A 20,743-nucleotide genomic window follows, 5' to 3' on the forward strand; every position below is an offset into this window, starting at 1 on the left:
CTTTCAACCCACCATTTTCAACCCCTCTGAAGCAGCTCTTTGGCAAAGGCTGTACTTCTGCAAAGACACCAGGAAAAAAAAAAAAAAAAAGGCATTTCTCTTTCTTACCCTACCCATCAAGGAACACACTCAGAAAAGGATGTACTCACCTCAAAATCTAGCTCTGCATACCGGGATTTCCGTCTCTGGGGATTCAAAAGAAAAAGAGAGGTGCGCGATGGTTAGTAACAGGTTGATAATGCTGGGTACAGACTGAACCAAACAGAAGATAAAACAGAGAGGTTCTTTCTCTTTTTTCCTTTTTCCACCACATATGTTTCTCTGGCTGTTCCTGATGTGAAGTGCCATTAGAGGGATCCCTCACAAAACCACAGAGCCCCAAGGAGGGCTGAACATAGATTTTTGGCTAATTCAAGCCTCTCAGTTAGGAGCTTGCAGGTGATTCATAGAATGGGAAGCAAACAGAGATGCTCAGCCTTCTGATCTAGTAGGGCTTTTGACCAACAGTCAGTAGAGACTGAAATTTGGGCAGCAGTGGCCAAGACTTGCTCTCTAATAGCATGAAAAAAAAAGGTTCAGGTGGTGAGAAGTACAAAAGCTGAGACAGACAGACATTGTAAGAGGTACAGACTAGGGGGAACTGCTAATTTATGTCCTGAGTTACCACGGGCCAGAAGGAGAGGCCTGCACTTATGTAAAACCCCCGACATCTCTTTGGTGCTAAGAGATTTGTGGGGCATGCCTTAAGGACATTTTACATTTGCAGCCACAAGGATTTTCTCAAACTGTATCATGACTGAAGCCATTAAAATGGGAAGCAGAGGAAGAGGATAGAAGGAGAAAAGGTAATGCAAGCCATGTGCCTTGCATTAAACTTAACCGTCTTTGACAAGCCAAAGTTTTGATTTGACTTTGCATTGCCTGTAGGGCAAAAGACAGTGGCTTTGTAAGCAATGAGGGATTTTAAAAATTAAATTACAAAACGATATCACCTGCTGGGGTTCCCTCAGAGTAATGTAATACTGGAAATAAACAGGGGACTGCATTTGCCCTGGGACTCCTCTCTCGAAACATCTGGTGTGGCCAACATTGAGGACATGACATCACCATCGGCTGGGAACAACACAGGGATTGGCATGCTCACCTCCAAGGAGCTCATGGAGAGGGTGGAGACGGTCTCACTCTTGGACACCACACCTGAGTTCCCTGAGTCTCCTGTGTCACACAGGCTGTTGGGAATCTGTGACTCGTTGGAGATATTCTGTGGGGGCAGCTGCTGCTGCTGTTGTATCATGGAGGAACCCTGCACCTCACTGCAAGTCATGGTCACAGGCTCCCGTGGAGGACTCTTGACGACAAAGCCTGGGTCAGTAGCCATACTGAGGTGGATCAGCCTTGTCTGGGGCATCTGGTCAATATTGATGCTGTATTTGCTCTCGTCCTTGGGTGGTTTGGCCCGTAAGGTAGACGTGTTGGTAGGCAGAATGACATAGCTGGTGTCCAGCGTTTGTTCTTGGGCCCGGGAGAGTTCTGAGTCCAACTTCTTGAAGATGTCCCCATCACAGATGTAGATGGATTTGGGCGGCTGGTTCTTGTCCTTCTTCAGGGTGAGACTGTGATTGCTGAACTCGTTCAGGTTGATGGCCCCCAGGTAGTGCGGGGAACCCTGCAGATGCATCTTGGAGACGTTGGCTGGAAGACTGTTAAAGTTTGAGGACCCCTTCTGGTGATTGAGTTTCAATTTCTCCTCATCCTGTAGTGATGGGCGTTTCAGCGTTCCTGTGATGGTTGAGGTCCTGCAGGTGGTGATGTCTTTATTCAGCACTAGGGAGACAGACAAGTATCCTTAGCACCTCACCTTAGCCTTTTTTTTTAACACATCAATACACCAACCACAGTCACACCATGTTAGCATGTTCCCTTGGACCTCTCAGAAACAGACTACAAAGGCCAAACAATTTAATACTGTTCTTTGTTGCTGTTGTTGTTTTTTCTTTTAGTCCAGGATGCTGAAGGCAAAACTAAAACTAGGGAGGAAAAAAGATCCCTCATTTTAAGAGAATTCTCTGTGCTGAGAGTTTCCCAACCCAGTCATGGCCAAAACTCCAAAGTACACCAACACATATAATCATACTGATAACACTATCTCAAAAAGCAATTACATATATATAGTTATTTAGCATATGTAGCATATACATAACATGTTACTAGCCTATGGCTGAGCAGATTGTTTCATGTAGAAGCTTGATTTCATGAAAAAAAAAAAAGGTTTTGAATCAGAAAATAGTTGAAATGCAACATTATCCACAGCTCTTTTATTTTTTTTTTCTTAATTATTATTATTTTTAAAAATTTGCTAAACTACTTCAGGTTGATCTTTTCCAATGGATGGTTTCAGGATTTGGTATTTTAAAACACATCATATTTTCTTATCAATTTCTGACAAGCTCTCCATAAAGCTTATGTTCCAATAATCATGCCAAGCCTTTGTGAGAGATAATTATTTAGTGTTTCTCAATTTGCATAGGGGACAAAACGGAGTTCCACGAATATTCCTAAAGAGGAGGGGAATGTAATCTGAGGATAAGGTGAACATGCCGATTAGGAGCTATATACAGGACACACAGACACTCATTCCCACACCACACAGTCTACAACAAAACAATTGCTTCATTATGGGCACAAGGACCTATTGCTCGGTTGATTTGAGGCTGCAGCAAAGACCTTAAGAAAATTATGGCATCAGCCTTGATGTCTGCAGGGGATGGAAAACACTGACTATGGGGCAGGGACAAAGTGGTGTGGCACTGAAGGATACTTACCCAGCGTTTCAGCACAGGAAAGGAGATATAAATTTGTGTTCCCCTTTCTCCCATCTCAGAAAAAAAAAAAAAAAAAAAAAAAAAAAAAGACCTTTTACCATTTTTTTTCTTGTGGAGCAGAGACAAAGGTCTTTGGGGTGACGTGACACACAGCAGAGGAATCCCATGGGACTGGGGTCATACCCATTTTTCTGCCAGCTTATGCTGGTGGGTGCTGGAGGAGCACAGAAGCCCTCAAAAATTACAGAGCAGGCAAGGCAGGTTGAGGAAAAGACCAAGTGGAATACAGAAACTTTTAAAAAGCTTCAAAATCTACACACACAGGGCATACCTATGGCAGCCACAGTTATCTTGACATGGCTAGAGGGCACACTAGGACAAATTAGAGAATTAAAATGTATTCATACCATAGGGTGCAGGAAGGTGTTACTGAAATCAGGCCTTTATGCAGGACAAATCATGGCCAGGAAACAATGGAAATTTTTTTTTATTATTATTCAAAAAAAGCAGAATGCATAGGAAGACCACTGATACACTGTACAGAAAGGTCTCCAAAACGGTGACTATTATTAATTAGCTTGGTGCAGACTAATGGCACTTTACCAGGGGATGTTTATCTCCTCAGGCAGACAGCAACAAACAAAAAAAGTTGTAAAGGAGCGAACTAAGGACGGGAGGGCTAGGTTGTTAAAGAGCTGCCAATCCAGGGTCTTCTGCCTTTCCTTTGGAAAACTCAATTTAGAAGCAAGAAACTTGGTAATAGATACAGAACAGCTCCTGATTGCAGAAGTCTTGGGTCTGCCTTGGCTGTCAGCCCAAAGTGGGCTGCTGGCTAGGTAGCCGGTTGGGTATGCATGTTTGCTGAGCATGCATTCAAGTCAGACCTGGTCTCATGTGCATGTCTTTTGCAGATGGTATTTTTGAACTGAGGTCTTCAGTGTCAGAAAGGAAGGAAAAAGACAAACGAGATGATGGAGTCAGCGAGAAATACAATTATAGAGTATGAGACAGAGAAACAGAGAGAAAAAAAATGGAGCGACCCTGAAAAGAGATAAATGGACAGAAAGAGACCATGAAATAAGATATCACAGGGATAAGTGAGATAAATATACTGTGGCTGTGATAGGCGTAGGGAGAGGGAGTGAGGCAGAAAGAAGGACTGAAGAAGACAGATAAGATATAGATAGATATTAGATAGATAAATGATAGTGACAGTGATAGACACTACACAGAAACACAGCGACAGAGATAAATGTTGACAGAGATAGAAATACATAAACAACAGGTACAGCAAGACAGACAGCTGAGGACAGTGATAAATAAGTGATTGCAAGATAGAGAGAGAGAGAGATGCAAGATAGATAAACACATTAGAAGCAGATAAAGAAATGATAGATTAGATAAAGATAAATGGAAGGGACAGGTAGACAGATGTAAAGAGTGAGGGAGAAAATGAGAGAATGAGAAGGAAAGAGAACGAGAAAGAGTAATACAGAGAAAGAGAGAGAAATTTTCCCATGATGGGAACTGCACACATAGTATTTACTGTCCTTGGCTTGGAGAGATCCTGGTTTGGAAGATATGAATTATATGCAAGTGCCAAGCGAGCTGGTATTTCTCTTGCTTGGGGAAGGGGACAAGTGTGGGAAGGTAAATGAAAACCCAAATATCTACAAAAAGGGAAAAAAATCAAATAATAAATCCCAGCCAAATGGTCAGGCATGCCAGGATCAGGAAAATACAAAACCTGCAGAGACAAACAGGCAGCAAAGGAGACTTCAGAAGATGCAGACACCCTCAGGGGCATGGGAGAAAAGGGACTTAATGGGACAGGGACAGTTGGCCCATGCATAAGAAGTCAGAAAGAGCGTGTGTGACTGAACACGCAGGAGAAAAGTGGAAGCAATGAAAGACCTGACCCACCTCCATATGAACAGGCAGCTTACTACTGCACCAGAGGTGTGCATGGGGCCGGGGAGTATGTTGGGAAGGCTCTCCAAAGTCCAGACCTGCTTAAAGACACCTCCTGAGCACACAGCTGTCTGAGGCTGGCTTTGGACAGGGCTTACTACAGCAAAGAAGGATCACAGCAGGAAGAGATGGAACCAATCTCTTCTTCCTTGATTCTCTTCTCTGCACTGTGTCACAGGGACCATAGGTAAGATATAATACTTCAGAGCAAGGTTTGACCTTTGCTAGAAGACCAAGAGAGCTGGAGGGGAATAGGTTAAGCCAAGCATAGGGGGGAATTAGGGGAGCTGCTTTCTTTTGGCCAGGGTTGAGAGTAAGGGCAGCCCACACACGCACATGCAAGCCACTACGACATACACAAATAAAGTAGAAAGGGAAAAAAATGGCCTAGTTCAATCCCCAAACCAGGTCACTTGTTGATTCTCACCTGTGATGTGCTCACCTGATCTACAAGCCATATCCACGTCCTTCTCAAAATCGGTCTGAAAGACAGAGAACACAGAAGACGTGGTCAAAAGGAGGTGATGGGGAAAAGAAAGGCATCTGGAAAATGCAAAAAACGTTTTAATTCATGAGCCAGACATAATCACTGCCAGAAAAGTGGAGGAGAGACATTTCAGTTAGTCTTTGAAACATGTCAAACAGACTACTTTTTTTCCACCTGTGGGTCTTGAACCTCAGGCACTGTAACACTGCTTTCCAGCTGAATTCTTCTGATCATCCAAAAGCTAATTCCTGAGCTACCGAATTCATGTATCTCCCTGGAAGATGTTTATGCATATTTCAAATAAACTGGGGACAGATTCCTGGCCTGATCTGCCTTCGACATATCTCCCCACATTTAGTCCAAGTGGATTCTCCTCCACCAGTTAAAAAGGTCTGCAGATGCTGCTGATAGTGCTCCATACTTACTGGAATTTCTTGTGATTTATCACAAAATCACATGAAATGGAAACGTGTCTCTGCTTCTTAAACTCTTAAATATCTTCTGAAACTCTGAAATATCTTAAAATATAAAAATTAATGGTCCCTCTAGGAACAAAGGCTGACTAACTTTGGTTGTGGTCTGTATAGGCAAATGAAACTCCTTCTTTCTCTCAGTATGAATTAACTCCTTTTTGAAAGCTTATAGTAGATAACACTTTAAAGAATTTTGTGTGCTGGGAAGACCACAGAATAGCAAAAGGTAGAAGAGTTCACTAATTATTTCTAGTATCATTTCAGAAAGAAGGCATTTAAAATAATTGTACTAATGTGCTGAAATGCATTCCAATTTCATACTAAGAAGAGTGTGTAAAATAACATCCCCATTGCCCTGGGATAAACACTTAAGTATTAGCAGGTTCATAACCAAGAGTTTTTGGAATTATGAGTAATTATGTTAACCTTGCTTATGCTAATTTACTAGCAAATTGTTTAGAATATCAAATAAATTTGAAAGGAATAGAAGAGAAATAATATCAGGCTCATGTTAAAATGGGCAAGTGGGATGACAAAGAAAAATGTAATCACATTTTGATGATAGGAGTTTAAAGAAAAAACGCAACTGAGCAACCTGTGCTAGTTCCATCAATAAATAAACAAACAAAGGATAGGTTTATATTTAATAAATGTCAACAAGATTTTGTGGAAAACAGTTTGCTCAGCTAAGCTTCTTTTAATACATCGAGAAGATTTTGAGATTAGTGGAAAAGGTAACAACAGAAATTCTGTCCTTCAGAGACTTTGATTTCTTTGGTTACAGCACAATTCAGTGACTATAAAATAACATTGTACCCCTCTAAAATATCAGTAAGGAGTCATCATTCATGTCTGGGTTTAGAAGCTCTTTGTGCTTGGGTGTAAAGAAACTGTAAGCTCTCTACTTCTCAACACGTCTATCAACAGTTCAGAAGTAAATGTAATCTCATAGCTAAAAACCTGTAGCTGACAGAATTTTGCAAGATGGTTGATAATAAATGAAAGCAGAGGTATACAGAGGGAGAAAAATCTGACACTTCAGAATATAGCTCCTGGGATGCTAACAATAGAATAACAAATATAGTGTCCACAATCTGAAAGGATACTGAGAGTTTGAAGGACATGTGGAAAAGTGTTACAGAAATAATTTGACGGCAAATGTCTTACAGAAGGAGAATAAAATAGTGTGTTAACTTACTGCAAGGAAGACTGGGACTGGATATGATTATTGTCTGTTATTGAAGGAGCTGAAGTATGAGGCACACAAGGGCCTTTGTAATTACACGTAAATAAGCATAGTCAGAATAAATGTGTGAAAATTAGAAGAATACATATTTAAATTAGAAATGAAGCACCTGTTTTTAAATATGAGATGTGATAGAATAGCATATGCCTTGATGTCTTGACTTCAAGATTGTGCTTTGGACTGAAATGAGACCTGGCACCCAAGCACTATCTACCTGGCTTAGCACAGGAGTGACTGGCAAAAATTGTTGAGGTCGTGATACAGGTCTAATATTAAACATAAGTTTTAAGAACTTGCTCGAATCTTATAAGTGATTGTCCTGATGTTGTTACTCCAGTTTCAGAAATTAAATGCCGCCTATGTCATACACATCATAACACCAGAGCAAATGCAAGGCAATTCCCCATCGTTTATCATCCTACTGTCTTATCTAGATTGTTTGTAAAGGATTTACACAACAAGAGCAGGGTTTACAGTGCTTAAACTATATTCCCAGTGAAGCAACGTAAACAAGCATGCTTGAGACAGTATCTTTATAATAATGACTATGATCCAACACACTGTGATTAAATCAGTATTAAAAAAAATTGCCTCCTAGCTCCAGCTAGGATGAGGCAGTATGATGAAGATAAAAAGGTCTGGGAGACTTAGGAGATATATTTGCCTTTTGTGTTTTCTGGGAAAGGAAAGATCTCCCCAAGATGTCTGCAAAACCCAGAAAGCTGGAGCCCCCGAATGTTACAATGAAAAGAAACAAGCCTTGTGTGAAAGAGCCTACACTAGGATTGTTCAAGTGCAGGTTTAAAGGAAAAAAGAGTGATGATTGCAAAATATATGATGGACAGAGCCCTCTGTTTATCAGTTACATGTAAAAGACACCCATAGGTCCCTTAGTAACAGACTAGATGGTAGTTTTCCCTACCATTAGTTGAGCGTGTCCGTTCTGAAATGAACCCCCGGAGTCTCCATTGCCCTCTTCCTGACGATCTACGACTCGGCACTTCACAGCATCCTGGACCTGCAGGAGCAAATGGATTTGCACAAGTCAGAACCAGACAGAAGAACCAAATGTATTAAATTCTGCTAAAAACAACAACAAATGAAAATATAGTCCTTGGTAGATCACAATATTTTTTATGATGGATGCTATTGCATAAATCGTTATATTAGGATCTACAATTTTTGGTTATGATCCACCACCAGCTGTACTATATATCTGATCCAAAAGTCACTGAAATCAATGGAAAAAAAATAATGCCAGTGACTGCAATGGGAGCTAAATGCAGGCCCATATTCATAATGCAATTAGAACAAGGAGTCTCAGCCAAGCCAGTGTTGTAATTCCATTGATTTCATTGGCCTGACATAAGGAATTAATCTGTTTTACTTAATTTAAAGGAGCTGTAAGAAGATAAAATGAATACTGAAAAAAAGGGCTTCCTGTCTCTGTTATTAATAGTCTATCCGCTCAGTAGGATGAAAAGAATAAAAGAAACATAAAAGATTTTTCCTTTTCTTCCTTGATATAATTTACCATTTTAAATCTCCACAGGGAGGCTGGAGAGAATTTACTCAATTTCCTCACTTGATTACCGCTAACATTACTTTCTAGCTGAAATGTCTATGTGCTAATGCCAACATACAATCATGCTGTAAACCTTGGTGCAGGTTGCCCCTCTCAAAATCAAATAAGCAAAATTGGTTTTCCTAATAATCCATATTGGGGAGGGAGAGGTGTAAACAGCCTGGAAATATTAATTTTCACAGAATCATAGAATATTCTGAGTTGAAAGGGACCCACAAGGACCACTGAGTCCTGGTTCTACACAGGACCACCCAAAAATCAGACCCTATGTCTGACAGTGTTGTCCAAACATTCCTTGAACTCCAGCAGCTCAGTGCCATGACCACAGCCCTGGGAAGCCTGTCCCAGTGCCCAACCACCTCTGGGTGCAGAACCTTTCCCTAACCCCCAGCCTGACCCTCCCCTGTCCCAGCTCCGTGCCATTCCCTCGGGTCCTGTCGCTGTCCCCAGAGAGCAGAGCTCAGCGCCTGCCCCTCCGCTCCCCTCGTGAGGGAGCTGCAGGCCGCCATGAGGCCTCCCCTTGACCTGCTCTGCCCTGGGCTGAACAAACCAAGGCATCTCAGCTGCTCCTCATACATCTTCCCTCCAGACTCTTCACCATCTTTGTAGCCCTCCTTTGGACGCTCTCTAATAGTTTTATGTAAGATAAGATTCATCAAGATAAGATTCATAAGATTCATCTTGTCACAAACCAAACCCCCCAGATCCCTCTCTTTGGGGCTGCTCTTCGGCCTCTCATCACCCAGTCTGTACATATAACTAGGGTTGCCTCTTCCCAGGTGCAGAATCAAGAACTTGCTCTTGTTTAAACTTCATCTCATTGCTGATTGCCCAGCTCTAATTTGTCATGATCTCTTTGCAAGGCCTCTATACCTTCAAGGGAATCAACACCACCTCCTAGTTTATTATCATCTGCAAACTTACTCAGAACAACTTTCACTCCTTTATCCAAATCATTTACGAAAACATTAAAGAGATTTTTGGTGTTTAGCAAGCAAAACCTGGCATTTGAGCTAGAAAAAAAGTGAATCTAAGAGTGTCCCCCGAATTCTACTCTACAGGACACTTGGCATAACAACCACTGATTCATTCTTTCTTGCTTTCCATCTTCTGACTGATAATGTCATGGTCATTTGTTTGGCCACTGCCTACATGAAGGCAAAAGCTCATAGGATTAGAAAAGCTACCAGGCTGAGTGGGCATTTTTCAGACATTTTCTGTAGGAACTTTGTTGGTTATATGAAAGAGAACGAGTCATTCTGCTAACCTCTCTCCTAAGGATACAATGAACCATCACGATGACAAAGCCCTCCAATGAGTCAAAGACAGCAAAAAGGATCTGGAAGAGTGCCGATCGCCGATCTGTGATTGCCAGAACTGCAGACATCCAGGTGAGAGCCAGGAGAGGCAGGACCACGCAGGAGCTCCAAAGGGATGCCCTGTTAAGGGAGAGGAAAAGAGAATTGAGCTCCACTTCAGCCTCCCCTGCTCCCATGTGGGATGCTAATTCAGCCTCCTGATCCCATGGGGATTCAGAAGACTTCTCCAGCACATGCATACTTGTGACTAGACGTCTCCTGAGCCCCTGGCACAGGGAAGCAGGAAGATGCTTTGCAACACTCACGCTACCAAAACAGGTGACACACAGTTTCTACAGGAGGGACTACTAGCCGATGGTGCAATCATGCATAAAACTTGAGGTGGGGAGGAAGGATGCAGATACCTCACTCCCCCTTTCGCGCCCTTCCCACTCTACGTCACTACACCACAAGGGTGGCGTTTCCCAAGGAGGGGTGACAGAATACATTCACTGTGGGTTGCCAGAGGGAAGGGGAACAGTTGCAGCAGAGGCTGGTTTGTCACAATGGCTGTCAGTACTCAGGCTACAGACACTTGGACTTCCAGAGCACATGGAAGACACCAACAGGTGGGGACGTGTCACGGTTTCAAGTGACTAAAGCAGACAAGCATAGAGCTGATGTGAAGACTGACCTTTTGCTGTTGCTCCCTTACCCTGTAGCTGATGGTCCCTACAATTCCACAATAAGCACCAAAGGAGCTGATATGTAACTCTGATCAACTTTGAACAGAAAAAATATCATTTTTCTTGTGTGATCTGCCCATCAGAATGCTCTGAAAAGAACTGCAGTTGCTTCTATCTTTAGCAAGTATTGCAAATAACTTTATTCTTGAGAGACTCCTTTAAGATTCAAGCCACTTAGTAATTCACAGGACCAAAAACTTCCTGCAGTGTTAGTACTGTTGCATGAACCTCCATCTTTTCTATGGCTGATGGCTCTAGAAATTAGAAGGTAGCTCTGCTTCTGTGGGCTATTCAGCCCTTCAGCTCTCTCACTAAAAGCATCCCAAACAATTTTAACAGCAATGGAGATTTTAGGCTGTCTGTTGTCCTATGTATTCGGCACCAAGAGTACCAGGAGATTTCCTTTGTGAGCTTCTATCTAACACATAATAGTAGAGCTATGCACAGACTGAGCAACAAGTTGAGCTTCAGGATTTTCTGAATAGAAAACCTCAAGCTATTCACTAACAAACATAAACAGGTAACACAATAAATTACAGGACAGATATCGTGACATATGGTTTACAGTACTTGCATGGGACCTGCTTACCATTTTCTGATATATGATCAAGACTTTAATGTTTACTTGCTGGTTATACAGGTACCACTCTCAGACCTCAATGAGAATTTTACCTGAAGAAAGCTGGAGCCTGGACACGACGGGTATGAACATCGGGATGTAACACCCTAAAGAATTTTTCAAGGACTGTTACATCAGTTCTGCTGCAGTGACCACATACTGAAGTGATGGGTTATTTTTGTAATCATAATGGTACTATGATTGCAAATATTTCGACAACCTTTTCAGACTCAGATGTGTTTCTCGGTGGTGTTTTTAATCAATGTGATATCCCTCAGGGAGCCGTTAAATGGCATAAAATCTTTTCAACTAAACTAAGCATTATGAGGCTTCCTTGTAAGGTAAGGGCCAGATATAATGTAGATATGCTGTAATTTTATGTAGGATAAACTCAACTTTAATGTCCAACAAAGGCAATAATTTTAAAGCACTATTAAGAAAAGAACCAGCAGCCAAAGACAACCCTCAACCAAACTGCCAAACAGACGTTTGTATTCCACTTCTCTCCCAGCTCCCTGATATCTGGCTCATTATACTGAAGTAAGTGAAATCTTTCATTGCTATCATTTGCAATGGTGCATTAATATAACTGGCTAAATAGTAAGTGCAGTAAAAAAAATTGAAGGTGTAGAAAAGCCAAATGGAAAGTTGAGGTTTGCTCCATAACATGCCGCTCTAGATGCGTCTTCCACAAAAGGATCAGCAAACACAAGATGCCCGATGCATGGCTTGGTAAAGGAAGTCAATCAAGTACCAGTCTGTAGTTTGATTGCCCAAAATCAGGACAGTCAATAAAGGCTGCTAGAGAAGGTCTGTACCAAAGAACTCGGTTTTCTGGAACTACCTGGTCACCCATCACACTCTTAATACATACAGATGTGTATATTATTACCAAAATGCAAACAGGAAACCTGTCAACCACATCTGAGAATGGATTTGACCTCTAACCATTGGTTTGAACCAGAAATCCAAATTTGCATAGGGTTTTCCATTCTTGAAAAGAACTGCAACATCATATTGACAATGATTTGGATCTGGATTCAAGATTAGATGTAGATTTTGCTTGCAAATGATGCTGCTGAAGAGGTAAATTTTAATTTTCACTAGCGACAGGTAACACTTCAATCTATTGGCTTCAAAACCTTTTCCAACAGATTATACAGACACTCCGCTTTAACCAGGAAGTGCATCAGTCTGAATTTGCTACCCACAACACTGATGCAATATTCCCTAACTATGGGGGGAACCTTCAGAGCTCCTGCTTCTTTATGTTGGATTCAGTCTTCCCTAGCCCTATGTTCTGAGTTTCTTAACATGGACAAACTGTTCAACTCTTCTGAGTCAAGACATCCTGATGGACTTCACTATTGCTTCCAGCGTAAACAAATTTCAGAGCAACACTGCCCACATCACACTTTCAACTCAGATGATTAAAATAGTATTATGCCAAATATTCAGCTGCCGTAAATCCGAATTATTCTGAATTATGTCTTACACCAGCTAAGAGTATGGCCTGACTTTCTGCTTTCTTTGTGATTCATCTTGCAGATGCCTTTTCAACAATATTCATCCCTTACAAATGTTATGGAAATGTTGCTTGACATTTAATGCATAATCTTTTTTTCTCAGGAGGCAGATGGCAATGGGTCATAAGACTATAACTTACTCTAATTTCACTTTCAGAGCTCTGCTTAGCCTTTGAAATATTAAATTCAAAAAAAGTTCCATTAAAAAAAAAAAATCATATCTAGACTGAAATTTTAAAAGAAAACTCAGGGAAAGATAAGTGGTTTTCCTGTGACATTGCCCTTAATTCTACCTGCCGTGAGCTGAATTCATAGAAGAATTCACACTTCAGCCACTTTTCTGTGTGCCCATTTTGTAGGAGGCATTCTTAAAAGCTACCAGGAAATCTCATAGGACCTAAGAAACATCACGTTACGGTGCCATGTGATGGGAAATAAAATGATGATTTGTTATATAACAACACTCTGATGACTTAACAGCTCTTCATTATGGATTATCTATGATCAATGAATCCATGATTTGTATTGCTTGGGACAAAAGACTAACCCTGTTGGCTGGCAGATGAAGAATGCATTTTTCCTATTGATTTATCCTGATTTATTTGTTGCATACATGACAGCACTCATCATGAACAACTAATATGAAGGGAAGATCATTACATTTTAGTATGGGAGCATGACGCTGACTTATTGCATGATGACCATGGCGTGATAGTATTACTCAGCAGGACTGAACCAAGTAAAATTACTATGCCACCATTTCAAAACTTGTGACATGGGCACACATTAAATGTATCCGCAGCTTTATCTAGCAGGGCAAAGACTTAACCTCATGGGAGACCCAGCCCTGGCAGCAAGCAGATGATGGCCTTTGGTCAAAAATATCAAAACCTGGCAGTAGTTTTGTTCTTTAGCTAGCTGTCAGCCTTGGGAGTCTTTGTCTTTGCAAAAAAAATAAATAATAATAATAATAATAAAGGCAGGATATACCGCTGGAACTTAGTGAATAGCAATGGAAAGAGCAAAAATGGATTTGGGAAACAAATATCTACATGAGAAAAGATTAAGAGGCCTGTGCCCTGACAAAAGGCAAGTGTAGGGGGACACACGGTACATGCCAACAAAGATGTAAAGGGCCATTCTAAAGACGTAAGCAATCAATTTTTCTCATTACTCAAGGCTGACAGGGCTGCCAGTACAATAAGCTTAAGAAACAGCAGCAGAAGAAATAACTTTAGAACTCAGAAAGCAGTTCTTGGAGAAGAGCTCTGAAAAGGAAGATGATTTCTGGCCTTCAACACACAAGGTAAGGGATGTCTCACCACACTTTGTGCAGACAAGGTGGCTCCACTACTCTGATAAACCTACAATTCCTGCCTCACAGCTGCTCTGTTACAGGACAATCACCATACAAGGTTTTACTTGACTGTAAATCTTGTGCTTTAACCCTTCTCTAACTTGTGTTATTCCTAAAAGCAAGAACTTGAGCATTTCCCCAAATTTAGGGACAGTTTCAGAGAAGCTCCCTTTAACTCGATGTCTATATTGCCAAGACAGGAAATCTTTACCTAGCAAAGAAGAGCCACTGTGCATACTGATCCCACGCATGGGGAGCACAGAAACACAAGACATCATTTCTATTTTCTCCAGAAAATGATTCTACTCTCACTTGCTGCAATCTGCATGATATGACCAGGAGAACAGGAGATCAAACACCTCTGAATTAAGCAGGAAATGAAACAGATATGGGAAGACTGCTTGATTATTCACCCTCAGTAAGGGAAATAGTTCTTTGACCTCCCAAGCACCCGCAGGGGCTAAATATTGTCCACAGGTTAAGAATCCAATTTCAAATTCCTTGAACTATGCAAACAACACCGTTCCTGGTGAACAGTCATAAAATCAGCCACTCACAGAAGGGGTGATTCACATTAGTGCTTGGACTACAATACTAGTCAAAAAAACTGACATCCAAGAGTTTCTGAAATGACTCTGAGCCAAGAAAAATCCCTTAACACAAGGGACTCCTTAATCCCTCTGACAGAAGAGATTCAGATGACATAAATTGGGTGATGTATGAGAAGTTCCTTCCTTCCTTCCTTCCTTCCTTCCTTCCTTCCTTCCTTCCTTCCTTCCTTCCTTCCTTCCTTCCTTCCTTCCTTCCTTCCTTCCTTCCTTCCTTCCTTCCTTCCTTCCTTCCTTCCCTCTCTATCCTTCTTTCTCTTTCCTTCTTTCTCTCCTTTCTTTCTTCCTTCCGTAACAGTCCCCAGTATTTTCTGTGGCTGTCCCTTTACAAAACAATATCAAGAAATGGCATGTCCTTGAGATATATTCCTGTCTCAGATCAAAATTTTTCACAGGTAGCAACGACAAATGAATTATAAGGCAGTATTTCACAGGCTGAGGCTACTGTACAAGCAACAATTGCAAGGAAAGAGATGTGGGAACAGAGGCCATCCAATGGCAATATATAACCCAGATTTCATCCAGAGCATTCAACAGGGAAGGCTTTTTTCTAACCCACAGCTGTCAAGTCTGGGTTACACTTAACAGGTCATAGACATCCAAAGCTTTCCTTTTTATCATCTCCCTAGTCAAGAAACTGCCCAATTTTCAGTACATACTTTTTGTCTTCTATCACGATCACTACCTGCTCTCCCACCAGTGATTTACCATGTTCTCCATCAGTTACACATCCCCTTCCATGATCCCTTCTCTCTTAGGTATTATCAAGAAGAGCTCCTCAAAACTTTTTTGACAGAAAGTTGTATTCTTTCACACAATGCTAGCTCAGAGATAAGCCTCTGAAACCCATGGGAGGAGAACTGGAGGGAGCCTGAGGAACCCCAGAAGGAACCAGACAGGCACATCCTTGATGCGCTTGCTCTCTGCCAAGCAGCTATGCCTAATTCAACATCAGAGAGGAGCCAGGAATCCTCACAGCATCTGATTTACACTGCAAGACTCCTAAAGCTGGCCCGAGTCCGGGATCAAGGCCAGCAGAATGGTGGCAGTGACATGAAGCACAGTCAAGGCTTTGCCTTACTGACAACCTCATTTACAATAATTTGGAGGAAGAAAACCAGAAAGAGTTCAGCTTCCGAGTGAAGGGAACAAAAAAAGGTCAGTGGAGGGGATGAGTGTACTAATTCATGCATAATTCGCTCTTTTTGCAAGGACAAGAGCAGAGGATACTTCAGGATACACAGCAAAACTAGTACTGGCATTAACTGTCTAAGGTATTCTATCGACTGGGAAAACAAAAGATATATCCTTTTACAAGGGCCCTCTACTTTTTATCAAACCACTTAAATTAGAAAAGCAGGATAAGCAGATCTGGATTTTGTATCTCCTCTTTCTAATTTGAAGATGAATCAGAAGAGATGACTTATGACAGAGCAATGTCAGACAACATGGAAGAAAGATTAGAGATTGCTTTACTTTTGAAATGAATTTACAAGGAACTGAAAGCCTCTCCTATTTAACGGTCTACTTTATTAATAGTAAGGTTTTTGCTCGGTTAGCATTCCTCTGCAGCGACAGGAAAGCAAAATGCAGTGACCTGCTAATTCTAGACTCGTGGTACGAGTGCCTGGACTGATGCCATCTCAGCATCTTAGCTCGGCACTGTTGCAAAAGGGAAACGAGTTCAGTGAAAACTAAATTAGATTTTGTTTATTTTTTGCATCTAATAAAAACTGTTAGCTCTTAGTAGAGGTAATGGCATGTTCTCTTTTTCTAACAACAGTGGGTCATTTTCCAGAAATATACATTCTTCCCTAACCTCTTCTGAATTTCCTATAAATGGTGGTTTTGTTTTACATTTCCATGTTTTGAAATGGTGGCTCTCAACTGTCTATTTTTGGTCAGATTATTTACAGGTAGGACTTTTACAAATTGAAAATGTCTAACTGAGACCATTTTACACATTTAATAGATACTACTTTAGCCATCAAAAGCAAACATTTTATATATATTAATTTAGCCACCAAAATCAAAATATAGCATCACCTAGTAAGGATGTAGATAAAATTTCAGAAAGGAAAGGAGGAAGGACAAATCTTTCCTCGTGACTCTCCCTACTACCTTAACCTTTGGGAGAAAAGCCAACAATATAAATAGCAACAATTTCTCCAGCAGAACAAAGCTCTGACATTTTCATAATTTAATTTTTTTTGACTAACTCCAGTTACATCTAAGAAGAGATTTAACAGCATTTGACTTTTGTAACTCAGAGCTATGAAACACTTTTAGATTTTGAGAACTAATTCCAAGAGCTTTTAGGGGTCCAAAAGAGGCAGTCAACACCTATCAAATCAGAACCACAGCCCTATGATGTTTTAAATTTAACTCTAGTCCTTTAGAAGAGGACAAAAATCAAACACTTAGAGGTGGTTCCCCAACTCACTTAAATCATACTCAGTGTATATTTACTCATTGGAGTAAAAAACTCAAGCACATGCTTAAGTGTTTGACAAAACCGGAGTTTGAAACCCCATCCTAGCATCAAAATTAATGGGAACCACACCTTTAAGTCTGCAAATCCAAGAAGTAAATTGAACAGGGGCGTTACCCAACTTCAAGCAAATGTCTTCCATGGGCTGCTCACATGCTTAAAACTAGGCATGTTGTTAAATGCTTTTCAGGACCAGCCCCTCAGCTCTTGCCCCAAGGACGCTGCAGGAGCCCTACGCTACTCTTGGCCCACACAATGAAGTCAGGGAGAGGTGGGGATGTGGGGAGGTGGGCAGGAAGATGGGAGAGAAAACAAACGGGCTGGTGAGGGAGGGGGTAAATGAGAGAGGGAAATAATAATAACTAAAAACAAAAGAAAAAAAGAAGAAAGTGGAAAGAAAGAAAGAAAAGAAGTTGAAATTAGAGGAACTAACATGGCGTTACTGGTGGCTGTGGCCGAAACTTCAGCAGAAGAAACTACTCCACACTTGGAACATTTGAGCGTCATGCCGTAAAGGGGCACTGCCATCTGACTGCAATTAAAACCAAAAGACTGAAACAAAACAAAACACTTTGCTCATGAACACAAACGTAGAAAGGAAAGGGAAAGAGAAGCCAAAAGAAAGAATGAAAGAAGAAGGAAAGAAAGGAAGAAAGGAAAGAAGAAGAAAGGGAACCAACCAACCATACCCAGTTTGAAAAGAGAAATGAAAGACAGGCAGGAATAAAACTCTCTCATCTGTACCACTCCAGATGCGGGAAATGGGGAAATGTACAATTCAGAGATGTGTTGGTGCTGCTGGAGAGGGTGGAACTGTGTTGGTGTAAGTTTTGCCAGATTCAGGGTGCCTAACTCTGGCACCCATGGAGGAGAAACCAGTACTGCTCTCCCAGTCTCCACCTCCTTCTTTTTTTTTGTTTTGTTTTGGTTTTGTTTTTTGAGGAATTGCTTGTTTCCCTCCTGGCCTTTTTGCTCCAAAACAGAAAAGGTGGCAGGGTTGTACAGTAGAAGGCAAGAAGTAGGGCTGTGGGAACTGTGTTTAGCTTATTTCCTACAGCAATGTGAGGGATAGGTAGGACGTTTCCTCCACTGCCCCTTTTGTGATGGTCTTCACCTTGGTGGGGACACCACATGGCAGCTGCCAATACCAGGGGATGCTCTTTGGTGGCTTAATCCATGATGAAGGACATGCACATGCATCTGCTGTTCATGTCCTTGAGGCTGAGCATGAGCTTGGGTGTTTTGTCAGCCCATCAACCTGCCCTGAAGGGAGGTGGACAGGCTGACTAATTTTTAAGACATTTCTTCTCTTGGGTTTTGTTTTGGAGCTGAAAATCTTTTTGGGTTGAACCCTGAGTCTTGCTCACATGGGTTGCTCCCTCTTTTGCTGGATGGGATCAACCACAAAGACAGGCTGTTGTGGGCTGTCAGTATAGGGTGCTTCAGGGATCAGGGTAGGGCACATCCACATGATTTTTGGAAGCTGTGAACCCAACAAGCCAGCTCTTACTTGGGAGCCCAGAAGCAGCATGAGCTTGTCACTGGCCCATTTTCTTCCCAGAATTTACTAGTTTATGTGCTTTGCACAGGTACATGACCTCCATCCACATCAGATCTGGCTCAGAACATGCACAGGACTCTGCAAAACATCCTACAGACCTACATGCAGTGCCTAGTATCAGAGCAGGCAGGAACATCGCTGCCAAAGGACAGCAGGTTGGCTACTCTTTGGTGGTGTCTGGAAGTACCAGAACTTGGGTTTTTACAGCTCTGCCCTGTCTGGGAGAGGGATCAGGAAACTTTACCGATCATTTCCTAACTTTTATGGCTTTGTTTTCAGTCTCCCTGCAAAAAGGACACTCCCATGAACACCAACACAGCATTATTAGTGGTCTTAGTGGTCATTGAGCTTACTTTTAAGTGGCTATTGATTGGTCTTTTAATTAGTTAGTTCCAGTGACATAAGCCATTACTCGCTTGCAGAATAATGACTAAGTATCTAAGGTAGCCCACAGCAACTTTCAGCCTTAAGACACAGAGAAAATTAGTTCTTGTGTCAATAGATTCATATCTTCCAGGAAGGATGGTGTAAATCCAGTGAGGACAATGGCTGAACCAAAGATAAAGTGGGTCTTGAGAGGCATTAAGTGCATGACCCTTAAAAAAATCACGGTCCATCCCCAGACCTATAAGCCACAAAGAACAGATAAGCAGAGAGACAGAGAGAGGCAGAGATAGGCAGCAAAAAGAAAGTAGATTGATTTGAGGAATTTGATGGAAAACTATACCAGAAAAAACATGAATGACACTGAATCACAAAGAACTGGCCAAAAGACCACTATAACACACAACTGTAACTGCTGTTGGGTGCATTTATGCAGAAAATTGTAAGCAGTAGGCACAGATGTGGGTACGTTTATATTCTAATTTGTTCTGGTTCGGGGCTTGAGGTTGCTAATATATTGAATTTCCGTAGCAGGTTTATATTGGTGCATGTAGGTATGAAAGGGTAGCTAATGAAATAACCACAGTAAATAATGCATTCATTTAATCTAGCTGTTTCTGCTTCCTAAATATCCACAAGCAGCTCACAGACTCGTCTGGTGTGTTCAGCAGAGCCTGGACTTTGCTACCCTTTACTGAAAAGTGCTTTATACCATGGACAGCCCAAAGAGCAGGAGCATTGCTTCCAACATAAAACGCTCCCAGGTGAAGGTCAATACGAATCTGCTCCTATTTTAATGCAGTCATTATCTCTTTCCACTTACTTTCCTTTCTAGGTACTGACAATCCAGCTCTTACACCCCGCTAGGACACGCAGAGAATGTTTCACGCAAGGTACTGGGGCAAACTTTCTCAAGCCCTCTCTATAATCAACAGAGGGAGAAAAAGAAGTAAAGCTCCTCTCAGGGGCACGTTGGAAGAATGAAACAGGGCTCCCACCTCCCTCCAGTGGCTACAGAGGGAGCCTAGAGAGATTAAGCTCACCAGGCTAAAATTAGCCTTTGTGAATATATCCTATAGCCTCATCCTTCTTCCCTGGCTGCATGAGCACACAAATGCTTCTGGAATAAACCCTGGCTGAATAAATTTAAAATTCAGTTTAAAGGCTCCTGCGTCCAACATTAAAACTTTCACTATTAGGAGCACTCCCATCAACAAGGCTCAAACCCTGTCGGTACAGCTGACCCCAAGAGGAGGCAGAAATGGTAATGGGGAAACACTGCAAGCAGGTAGGTACCTGCTGGGATCCTCTTCCAGGGTTTTCTCCCTAGCTCGAGCACGTAGCACGTGCCCAGAAAGGATTTGGGGCATCCATGTGTGCTGCACCAGCTCTCCGTGTAACCACATCCACCTCTTTGTAGCCTAGTTTTATGACACATGCATAAAGCCAATGCCATTAGAAAGTCAATGGTTTCTGACAACAGTAATCAGAGTGATTTCCTCTGGTTACTATAGGACAAGACCTATCGTGTCTCGTTTTACAGGAGCTGTTAACACCGATTTATTGATG

General features: G+C 41.7%; 1 protein-coding gene across 2 annotated transcripts in view; it reads right to left on the bottom strand.

Moving 5' to 3' along the window:
• ADGRB1 (adhesion G protein-coupled receptor B1) overlaps positions 1 to 20,743 on the bottom strand; it is a 255,147-nt gene that overhangs the window by 14,786 nt on the left and 219,618 nt on the right. Inside the window, exons 26-31 of one of the 2 annotated variants that reach the window (XM_072034260.1) lie at positions 17,663 to 17,761; positions 9,852 to 10,023; positions 7,922 to 8,017; positions 5,221 to 5,275; positions 1,145 to 1,824; positions 150 to 185 (exon numbers count right to left, since the gene is read on the bottom strand). In XM_072034260.1, coding sequence (XP_071890361.1) covers positions 150 to 185; positions 1,145 to 1,824; positions 5,221 to 5,275; positions 7,922 to 8,017; positions 9,852 to 10,023; positions 17,663 to 17,761 — 1,138 coding nt within the window. The remainder of the gene's footprint in view (positions 1 to 149; positions 186 to 1,144; positions 1,825 to 5,220; positions 5,276 to 7,921; positions 8,018 to 9,851; positions 10,024 to 17,662; positions 17,762 to 20,743) is intronic. The other variant, XM_072034261.1, reaches the window with a different exon arrangement.

Source organism: Anas platyrhynchos, chromosome 2 (assembly GCF_047663525.1).
Source record: "Anas platyrhynchos isolate ZD024472 breed Pekin duck chromosome 2, IASCAAS_PekinDuck_T2T, whole genome shotgun sequence".
In the NCBI taxonomy this organism is placed as follows: Eukaryota; Metazoa; Chordata; class Aves; order Anseriformes; family Anatidae; genus Anas; species Anas platyrhynchos.